Source organism: Glossina fuscipes, unplaced genomic scaffold, assembly GCF_014805625.2.
Source record: "Glossina fuscipes isolate IAEA_lab_2018 unplaced genomic scaffold, Yale_Gfus_2 0, whole genome shotgun sequence".
Taxonomy (NCBI): Eukaryota; Metazoa; Arthropoda; class Insecta; order Diptera; family Glossinidae; genus Glossina; species Glossina fuscipes.
In genome coordinates, this window is record NW_023998414.1 from 28,355,430 (window position 1) to 28,367,503 (window position 12,074).

Sequence of the window (12,074 nt, forward strand, 5' to 3'; positions counted from 1 at the left end):
AGCATCAGAGTGCTCAGAAGGTATATATGTTTTTAATCAGCATTAAATTCTGAATTGATTTGATAAGCATATCTGTGTCAGTCGTACACATGCTACATATGGGCGAAAAAAGGCAAACATCGAGTGCAAAAGTTCCCAAAAACATTAAAGTTGATATTGAAACAGAGTAAAATTCGGTCCAAGGACCAGGCTACAGCATAATGTAAGATGTGAACAATTGTATTTCTGAAAGCCAAAAAATAAAACAAAGTTTTGTTTTTTTACTCATTACTTATAAATGAAATTTTTTACGAGTATTCTATGCATAACCTCGCAGTATCGGGACAAAAATGGTTCGCGCCTATCCAATATTGCAGAATATCAAAATTTAATATTTTTTTATTAATTTTTAAGAGAAAAAGAGTGGAGATAAGGGATTCGAACACGATCGAGTACAATTTTCTTACTTTTTTATATTCATTATACACTACGTCATTTGTCGTAAGGGCAGATTTAGCTCTATGCATGTGCACAACATCGACCGACCTGAGCCGACAAACGATTCAAAATCATTTTTTGAATCAGCTTGAATGTCCCTCTGTCCGTCCATAAGTTTTTATATTTAATCTACAGATCGCCACAATGGAGACACTGAGATAAAAGTTCGTGCCTTAATACGTTTTGAGCCAAGTAAGCACACTATTGAAAATGGATTCGACCTGGCAATTTCTGCAATAACGGCAGATATGACAAGATTTATTTTAAAACAGTTATTTTGTGCAAAAAAATTTCATGTTTTCACTTATCAAATAACTGTTCGACTTTCTGCGGAATGAAATGATTTTTTGACCACCTCGCTCTCGGCTTCCTCTTACACAACATAAAACTCATTGAGCAACAGAGTGCGGTTTGAAGGATTTTTTAGTGATAATTGGTCTACTGAGGTTGGTTAGTTTACTGAGCACCGACAACAATACATTCTTTGACAAATAAAAATTAGTTATTTTAAATTTGAAGGGCGTCAGCGCATGCTTCGGAATCCCTTTCGTATGCGATCATTTTGGAAAGCGTTTTTTTTTTTTAAATTCCAATCTTTAGATTGTGTTAGACGAAATAATGTAAGGCATTTGATGGTCGGTTTCGCCTAACGACGACACTAATTTATTCTTGCGTTATAGGCTTTATCTTATAACTTATGTCAGATTATATTGATCAAAAAAAAAAAAAAAAAAATTTTTTTTTAATCATAAGAACAGACAAAATTGTTTGTGAAAAGTAGCTCACCTCTCAATACAGATCTATTATCAGAATAACTGCAAAGAATTCTATTCTTTCAATCGCGTTGCTACGACAAATCTACATGATGAACAAAATCGTTGGGATCGCTCCCTGCGGCAGTATGCTTATCTTATTCTCTGTTTTCTGAAAGTTCAAATCTTCACTCTTCAGTTTTCATTCGTTGTATTATCGTATTGTCAGGATTTGTAACGTGAATCAAGAATTTTCAACTTGGTGACATGCAGGCCTTACAGCACACTGTAAATTTGGTTATTGCATACATTTCTTTATTTTCAAATTTGCCCGAGAGATATAACAATCTTTCGTCGAACTCATGACACGATCCTTTCAATGTATAACAGTAACGCAGTATAACACACGTGAAATATCATATATGAAGGACTTTTGGTTCTTGCGTTGATCAACAGCCTTGCACGCGAAATAAACGTTGTAGCACTTTTGTGTTTTTTTTTTTTGATTTTGCGCTGTTTACGCAAGCGAGCAGCATTTTGCAATTCGGATGTTCTTCGCGTTCTCACTGTTACGACACGACGGGATAAAGCAAAACTGACGCAATTATACCTGTTCGAGCATAAATTATTGAGATTGTTACCCATCCATAAATTGTTGGAGTTAAATTTCTAAAGTGAAGGCCATGTCTGATATGGCCTTTTACACATTTCGAGAAGTTTTCAACTATTACATCGTCCGTAGGTTAATTCAATTGAGTTACAGCACCATGTGACAAAATCGATGTTGTCTGGTGTAACTTTTGAAACAAGTCGCCCACTCGTTCCTTTATGATTAACCAAATTACATATTCATCAAGTTTTATTTTTTTTATGTTAAGTTATATTTAATTCGAGTTTTTGATGCACCACAATTTAAGAAACGTTTCGCACTATGACTTTATTAAACAAGAAATGTCGTAGGCAAACACTACCTATCAGACTATTTGATATTAATAAACTGCTAACTATTAGTAAAAAAAAAAAAACAGACACATTTTCTTAAAACATATATATCAACCTGTTTAAGAAATGTAAATAAAATCAATAGCACATGAGCTAAGAATAATGATCTCATGCTGAACGCTTAAGCGTAGAAAGCGAGGCAGCTAAAGCTTGATGGAATATTGACTTTTTATGAAGCAATGCTTTTTTGCAAAAGTCTCAATTAGTCAAGTGTTAAGATTTTTATGGGATACTAGGCGATATAAAAGATACGATTGTAAAACCAAAACCAGGCATAGAATATTTTAACCTCAATTATATTGCAATAAGAGAAGGGTAACAAAATTCAAAGCAAAAAAAAACAAAGACGAGCTAGTAAGTAGTTAATCCATGATGGCATCAATAGTCATTTAATCGAGAATTGCAGAGGTATTACTCAACTGTTGACACCTAGCTTATGCAATAAAATCGTACATTTCTCCGAGTCCACATGCATTTTCACACGGAAGATCAACGATCACGAACTTATTAGCATTTGCTGGCCACATCTTTAAGATCTTCCTTCACCCATGCTGCCCGAACGGATCATCAACTTACGGTTGGCCGGTCTCCCCTTGCAACTTAATTAAATGGATAAGATCGTAACTTCATAATGGATTTTTTAAAATACGGTATACCTCCTTCCAGTTCGATAAGATTGCATTAATGTCCGGTATTCCTCAAGGCAGCCGTTTGTCTCAAATCTTATTAGCTTTATAGGTTAACTATCGTCTGTCTGTGATTGAGTTATCCCCACATCTTACCTATGTGCAGATTACGTAAGAGTGATGTCGTCCTTCAGCGATTTTAAACTTAAATTTAAGTAAATGCAACAAACAATCATTCTGAAAAAAAAAAAACTTTATCGAGTCACATGAAGTGCCGAACACAGGAATTCGGACCGATTTCGGTCAGCTATTTGATAATGTTGGTGCCGTTTAATTTACACATTAAACCCCCTTTTAATAAGGCTGGATCGATACTTCACTTTATAAAACGCCGGTCGAAAGAATATCACAATCTATATATCGCGAAAAGATTATATATGTCGTGGGCTATATCTACATTTGAGCCGGCCGTGTAATCTCCGCCCCATCGTAATAACCCTTGCAATAGAAAAACATTGAAATTTTCAAAATTTCTCGGCAAAAATGGTTACGTAGTAGTAGTTTGCACATTGTCAGTGGGTATAAAGACTTTGAATCGCCCCAATTTTTGGAACCCGTCTCATATAACGAAAACTGAAGTTCATACGACAAAAAGGTATAACTTTCAATTATATCATAATAGTGATTGAACATAAAAAAATTAACTGCACCAAATTTAGATCATCTCGGCCTATCTTTTTGCATCCTATCCTAATAAGGATTTTCACGAAAATCGACCCTTTCTAGAGCAGAAATGTCTATGTTTTAATATGTTGTGATGGAAATTGACCCATAATATTATAGTTATTTCATACAAAAATGAACTCTACAAAATTTGGATCATCTACACCTATTTTGGGATCCTGCACTTTGTACGGATTCAACTTGCACTACAGTAGGTGGCGTTTTGGCCCTGCTTCTCCATAGATACGCACTGGAAAAATTTGCCTTTATATAGAAACAAGATAAAATCAGAATTGTGTTCGATAATGTGGTGCAGGGTATTGAACGGTCGGCCTTGTCCAACAATACGGCTCTTATTTGTTCTTTATTTTATTATTAATTCGCTGAATTCTATAATAAGAAGAATAATGCTTTCTTAGTTAAAATAAATTTTTTTTTTAATTTTTTTTTTTTTTAATAATCAAGGAAGAATGCCTTCTCTTACATAATATATTTACGACAAGATTATACAAAAATTAATAATTGACGGATAACAAAGAAACAGTCGCTCTAAATGAAAAATAATTTTTTTGTTTATAAAGTTAACGTAAATAACGGCAACAGGCAGATGAAAATGTATAAAGTAATAAAATTCATTTAAAATCTCACGCTATCGTCCCTTGGAAAAACGTACAAAGTTGTTAAGCATTAAATAAGCGACCAGGCGATGTTCAAAGGAAGGCACCGTGCGTATTTCACCATAAAACAATGATGTCTCTTAAGTGATGTTAATTTTTTTTTTGTTTCTTGAAAGTAGCTGGATGGAGGCCTGCGATGTTAATTGATTTTATGCGGATGTATATATATGTCAGCATTTTTTTTTTTTATTGTTTTTTCCTTGTTAAAACAAACATATGTTGTAAATGTGAACCAAGGATGAAACCTAATACTTCATCAGTGAAAAATTTTTTGAATTTTTTTTCGTTAAATACGAGTCTTCGAGTCGGTGCGACTGAAAAATTAAGAAAATCTGCGCGTTGATGCGTAATCTAATTATCAGGTCTATCTCAAATAGTTAACTATGACAATATTCACAGCGATGTACGGTACAGTAAGGCGTAAGTGTTTAGTGAAAATATTCCATAAGGACTTCAATATTCCCATAAACAAAATATTTGTTACATATCTATTATTAATATAAAGAAATTTCTAATCATTTGTTGTCTTCTTTGATGATTTCAGCATTTTAACGATTATAAGGATAAGGACTTCATAAGGACTTCAATATTCCCATAAACAAAATATTTGTTACATATCTATTATTAATATAAAGAAATTTCTAATCATTTGTTGTCTTCTTTGATGATTTCAGCATTTTAACGATTATAAAAGTTCTTGGGTAAGTCGATAGTGGTCATTTTCAAATTTGATTTATGCATAACAAATACATGTTGTATTAATTTTATATCTTAATTTAAATCTTTGCTTGCATTATTAAACTTTCAAATGAGGACAGAAGAGACAGACAAACCTATTTCCGAGACCTACAAATACTAATAAATATACGTTTGTCCCTGGTTAAGAAATGCGAAAGCAAGGTAACCAGACGATTTTGCACGAATACAGTATTCGTAACTTGTCGTGCCTGAGAAACCGTGCATTAATATTAACGTCACCGTATCTTCATTTTCTGCCTCAATCTTCGTTTTTATATTTACACAAACTCTTGACTATCGCTAGCACAAATAATTCGTACGATCTTTTAATACGTGAGTGATAATCTATTGGATTGGATGGTAGTGGCTGTTAAAGATGCGTTTCCGCGGCGATTACCACTTTAGTGTTTGCCTATTTTAGTCTCGTGATCGATGTATTTCATAACACTTCCCCATGCACACACATTCCGTGTGCCTTTTTTTTATTCCTTCCTTCTTCCATCTCGTTTACATTTCTTTCCGTCTTTCTACGTGTATGCTATAGATGTAATGTAGTTCGAAAATGATGTAAGTGTGGTCGCCTAATAAAAAGACAATTAATTTGATTGCATACTTGATAACAGACATCTGACCTATTAAGGCCCGATTCACTGCCTAAAAATAGAAATGATATATATAGTAGAAAACAGGGCTATTGTCACCACCAAATGGTTGCTGATTAAGCCGATGTGTTTCTTTTTCTTTTTTATGTTTTTTTTGTTTTTCTTTGTTTTTTTTTTACCATCGCGCTCATGATAGCAACGGAAGGTCAATAAATTTATATGAGCGACGAAAAAAATGAAAAACTGCACACATTTTATATTACATTTCCCGTACTATAAAACAGACATTAAAAGAAGGACAAGTAAAAGCCACTAAGAACATTGTAGTCGGGCAAGACCGATCGTGAGAGACGTTACATCGCCTCGCCTAGTACAATTCTTTATTGATTTTCGCGATAAAACACCAGCCATTGTAATTTGCTTTCATCTAACGTCTATTTTTTTTGCATGCATTTATATGAAAGAGGCTCCAAAACATAAGCTGATGTGGTCTGAATTTCGAGCAATTAGTTCGCTTCCAAAACAACATAGTTTATTTAAGCCATTTTGATCGTAAAGCATTACAAATGAAACATTGTTGCCAAATGGAGGATTGCTACGCATAAGTACGCCTACACGGGATACAATGTAGGAAATAGACTTAGATGATCCGAATTTGGCATCATTGATTTTTATGTCAAACATCTATTACGGACCAATTCTTCTTGTGAAATCTAAAAGACCAGACCGTTTCGCCATAGAAAGTCTCACATGTTCATAGAAACGATCACGTAGGAGGAAGTTCAAAAACTCGGCCCATTCCGTCTAAATTTTCGACATAAATTTAAAGCACGCAGTCATTTTATATTAATCAGCATTTTTTTCGTCGAGAAAGAAGGTCTGTTTCAAAAAAAGGCGTTGCGGGGAGAACGATCACAAAGATAGTCCGAACCAATCCATGTTCAATAAGTCTTGTGCCTGAACAAAATTTCGTCGAAATTTCGTAAACGTTGTGGTCAACACAAGAATACATGAACAAACCTCAGGCAAACTGATTCAGAAAATGATGCTGCAACACACTTCTTGATGTTAATACTGAATTAAAACTTAATGCATCCTATACAATGGGCCTATACCCCAAATGATGTAAGGTATAGACCGACTATAACGTTTTGTAAGCCACATTGAACAGCCATGACGTGGCTTATTCGATTCAATATCTATCTGATGTGCGAATATTATAAACCGGATAATCAATTTATTATAACCTCATGCTTCGGCATCAGGAATAACAAGTAAAAAAATCGTGTTCGGTGGTGACCGAATCTTTTATACCCATCAACATGATCCTAAGGAAAAGGAAAGCGACCAAATTTTCATATTCTACGATATTGGATGGGCGCGGTTGATTTTTTCTATTTTTAGAATAAAAATGGAAATTTACTGATGTATATTTATGTATGCATGCTTTGTGTACTTTATGAGTGACAAGCAAACAAAAGTGTTCACACTTTTTGCTACATAGACGTATGGGTGTTGTAGGCGTGTTCTATGAAAAGTGCGAGTCATTTCTAAATTCGATTGCAAGTTTATAAGCGATATCTCCACCTTTGCGAGCGAGAGAATATTTAGCGCAGATACCAGACACTTGCGCAGGCAGACAAACGGACAGGACAGATGAAGGGATGGACATACTTAAGTGTATTCCGATTTTTAATGTGGCCAAGAATTTATGCACTTTATGGGACTTTTGAACATTGCTTCTGTATACGTTATAAAGGTTTTGAAAATGATATGAACGCACTATAAAGTTAATTAGGCGTGGCCAATTGTTTCCTTCTTTGTAGAGGCAACACAATTTTCTTGATTTATTTTTGTAGATTTATCTAACGTTTTTGATGAGTAATGAGGAAAAAGCATATTTTTTATCCCTTTTGAAAGACAGACGTGCCTTCACTTTACGTAGTACTGTAGATGTGCCCTTCAACCGATTTGGTCCATTTTCAATACCAGCATGCATGCAAGAAATTTTCAATATTTCTACCAAATTTAGAGTAAATGTCTTCTTATTTATGGCCAGGACATGGACCGACGGACATGTTTAAATTAATTTAAAATTTGTTGCTGATCAAGTATATATATACTATGCGTTCTTTCGATGTTAGGTATAAAAATCGCATTGAATCTCGTAAAATTATAAGAAAAATTATGAGCGAATGTGTGCGCGTCCATGAATTTTCCGCATGTGCAACTTAGGGCTTATGAAGTTAGAAAAAAGCACTCTCACCGCTAGACTTTCAAGATAATCAATACACAATAATATAAACAAATTACAAATTAACAGCAGCAATAACGAATTGCCGTTAATGATAACAAAATATTAGTAATCAATACATGTATGTCAAATACATACTTATGCACACATATAAATGAAAAAAAAAAAAAAAAAGTTGTGGTAGATTGTGCTCCTTATAAGTAGATAAGCAAGTGGCGTGTGAGTTGTTCGGATTAATGAATAAATAATAAGCAAATGAATCAAATCAATTGCGAACAAATTCCGGCAGTCGGGTCGAGAACTTAACACCCTAGACAACCTGATGATGTGACGTACCTTTCGCTTGAAAAATGTTACCATCGGTTAATGTCGATTAAGTTTTTAACATGAACCGCTAACTTGCATTAAGTTATTTGGTTTTAATATAGCAGATGGCAGATTCATTTGCTTGATATGCTTGATGCAAACAAAGTGAACAAATAATGCTACCGACTGCTTACTGAGCTCAATATTTTATTTAATACCTGTCGGCAAAGGATGAAGGGTATATTCGTTTTGTCGAAACGTTTGCGACGTGCGGAAGGAAGCTTCAGAGAGAATCTAAAGTAGGTATATATTGTTCATCAGCATGAAATTCTGAATCGATTTAAACGTGTCCATCTGTCCGTCTGTTGTAAACAATATCCCGACCGCGAAGATGAAGCTATTGACTTGAAATTTCGTAAGAACATTGAAAGTTCTTGCACGCAGGTTGGCATTAAAAATGGGCCAAATCGGTCAAACGACACGGCTACGCTACCACGCCAAATGACGACACCGCGGTTCTACAAAAACTGTCACGTACTATGATGCTGTAGTACTTCTATATAAATTGAAAAAAATCGGCCAAGCGTACTTAATTTGTTAGTGTGTCAGTTTCGAATTCGTAATACATCTAAGCATGTCCGTCTATTCATCTATCCATTTCTCACTTTGCTCAACTGAAGTAGTATTTGTGGAGATCTCGCCCATAAGCACGCAAACGTTCCAAAGCACACGCCTACAACGCCCACATGTTTTTGTAACAGAAACTGTAAACACTTTTTTTCCCCGTGTTTATTGCATCACGCACGAAGAAGGGTATAAAAGATTCGGTCACGACCGTATATAATTTTCTTACTTGTTTAAGTTACGTATAATGCCTGCGATCCCACGGACATTCATATATCCATTATCGAAGATTTATACTGAACTAATTATTTCGACTGTAACAGATATACCAACAGAGATACCAAAAATCGTAAATGCGTCTGGCCAATTTTGGAAGCCTCCTAGCTGAAACTTGGTATATTCGTCTTTGGTCGGTCCATGATCACAAATAATATATATTCACACCCGCAAAAAAAAATGCAAATAATCGGTTCGAATAACGTTGCTGTAGATCACATATATATATATAACAGGTTGAAAAGTAAATTTCTTGTCGGCCGGATAATAAGATACTTAACAATTTTTCTATGCTGCCACGAGACCTTGAATATCTGAAATTCATTTTTTAAAATGAATTTTGAACGAATTTTCACTAGATTCGGGTCAATGAATTTTTCATCCCATTAATGGGTATCAAAAGAGAATAAATTCAGAGACCTGTTTGCTTAGTGTTAATATACCGTCGTGTCAATAGCAATCGTACATATCGCAGTTAATATTATATACAAGTTAAATAAAAGAGAATGAGAAAGAGTATATATAAAATGCTTACCGGCTTTTTGGCTGCTAATGGTTTATTAATTAAATTCAAATGTGGCTCGAATTCTTGACCGAATTTTTCGATTAAATTAATTTCGGCTGCTTGCTGTGGACACTCTTCCTGTTGCACTAATTCCCATAAATCTTGGGGAATGTATAGAGACAATAGCAAACCCAACACCAAACCAATCACAAAATAATGATTACGACTCAGTGACGAGCGACGCATCTTAGTTAATGTGACACGGCTAGTTACTGACATTAAGTCACTTCTTTTTTGTTTCTTTTCTTTTTTTTGGTCACTGACATCCAATGCAGAAAACACAAAATAACTTTTATACTTACACGCAGCAAAGGAACATGTATATATTCCTGTATATGTATATATACATATATATATATATATGAGTGCGCGCGAATGTTTTATTATGTTGTGCGCTGTTTTATGCTATTGCAATGATTTCTCAAGAACGTTCTTGTGCTGCATATGTTATACTAATGTAGACCCTGACACTGATCTTGTCATTAATTATGATTGTACGCACACTTGCATATAACTAAGAATTTCTGCGTATTTCATATATATGCTGAATTTCTATTTTCTTTCGTGTTGCTTTCTTTATTCATATAGTGCGATTTGTTGTCTTTATCATTATTGTTATTGTCGTTTTCATTATTATATTCTTATATGGATTCTTGTATTGTTGTGCTTTACAAACGCAAAACCATTTAATAAGCAGCAGTAGCAGCGGCAGTAAATACATAACAAAAACTGAATACAACATCACCGTTTAACATCAAGAAAAGATAACAATTGTAACAATGTAATTGTTTGGCAAAAATATTTATAAAAAAAAAGAAGATATATAAATATATATATTTATATATATATATATATATGTAAATTTATGTATATATATATATATATATTTATATGATTATCTTCTTAATTAAATAATGTTCTTCTTTATTAAATACATTTTTTATATTCGTGTACTATTGCACAATGAATGACATTTTGAATTATTTTTGCCAACTCCGCTTAATATTGATTACTTTTGTTCACATTATTGATCGCAGCTTAAGAATATGAATATAACTGTATTAACTTTATTGTTTTCTTTTTTTAACGTATTGGTGTATAATCGCTCCTTTCTTTCTCCCTTTCTCTCTTATTTACTTTCCTAATTGGGAATTTTCAGTTTCAATATTTGCAAAAGAGAGTTAGTGATGTGAGGAGGCAAGTGTAACATTTTTTAGCGCATTCAAACAATATTCTGACGCAAGGAAACCTGTTAATTTACTTTTCCATTTTTCATTTTAAATTTTTTTACTTCTTATACACTTTTTTTGTTTCCCTTTTTAATTGAACTTAAATATATATAAGAACATTTTCAGATTGGTAAACTTTGACTTAAACGTGCTACTCTTTCTTTAATTAAATTTAATTAGCACAAAATATTTGATGAACAGCAAGCAAAACAGGAAAAAAATGCCGGGCAAACAAAACAAAAATGGAATAAGTCGCGCAATCTATGACAATAACAACTACACACGAACGAAATTTACACAAAATTCTAACTAACTTTTTCGAAGAGAAAAAAGCGACTCGTAGCAACTCGACGTTTTATCAACAACTCGCACAAGCTCGCGCGACAACAAAAACTTTACCGTTCAAAAGTTCAAAAAAAAATAAGAAAAATAAGAGAAATAGAGAGATTATGTACGAATTTTCATAGCAGAACAAGTTATTTTTGAACGTCTACTCACGAACTCGAACGTGTGTGTTGTAAATGTATGCAGTTCACGAACTCGAACATGAATCTTTTCATATGCACACCAAAGTAAATTTTAGTCTCAGAAAAGTCAAAAAGGGCACTCATAAAAATATACAGGCAGAGTTAATTTTACTCTTTAGAAACTGTCTCGCAGCTCGCAACTCGCAACTGCAACTCGCAACTAATCAAAGAGAAAAATAATTTTTTCTTAGCTAGAGACGAGAAATATATTCATTTATTAAAATGTTTGCAACCCTCAAAGGGAAAGATCCCACACACAATATATATTCTTGAATCAACATCATCAGCATCAAATTTTATCTGGTTTCTATGCTTACGCGTATTTAAAATAATATGATCAATATTTTTAATTAAATGTTGTGTTCTACTCTGAGTACTATGTACTCTAGAGAAAAATATATTTTAAAATTTTTATAATAATTTTATTATTTATTATTATTATAAAATGATTAAAATATAAAAGTAGGCATAAAAAACCAAAATAGCTAGAATATGTTCAGATTTACATACATTTAAGCAATTGTTAAAATGTGGGCATTCTCTCACTATTTCTTTTTCTCTTTCTTAGACATGCAACACAAATAAAATCAAAATCTTACACTTATAATGCCAGAAATACTTAAATAAATGATACTATGTAAAGAGTATTCGATGAATTGTCTGAGAATAAATAAAATTTTACAATAATAATCACAG

General features: G+C 33.3%; 1 protein-coding gene across 4 annotated transcripts in view; it reads right to left on the minus strand.

Moving 5' to 3' along the window:
* The window catches only part of LOC119639421 (chondroitin sulfate synthase 2), a 59,101-nt gene extending 47,917 nt beyond the window's left edge, over positions 1–11,184 (minus strand). The window contains exons 1-2 of one of the 4 annotated variants that reach the window (XM_038036810.1): positions 11,166–11,184; positions 9,593–10,288 (exon numbers count right to left, since the gene is read on the minus strand). In XM_038036810.1, the coding sequence (XP_037892738.1) occupies positions 9,593–9,841 (249 nt within the window). In that variant the 5' untranslated portion in view covers positions 9,842–10,288; positions 11,166–11,184. Of the gene's footprint in view, positions 1–9,592; positions 10,352–10,557; positions 11,134–11,165 lie in introns of those variants that run through there. The other 3 variants (XM_038036802.1, XM_038036793.1, XM_038036783.1) reach the window with 3 other exon arrangements.
* Positions 11,185–12,074: the final 890 nt, after the last annotated feature.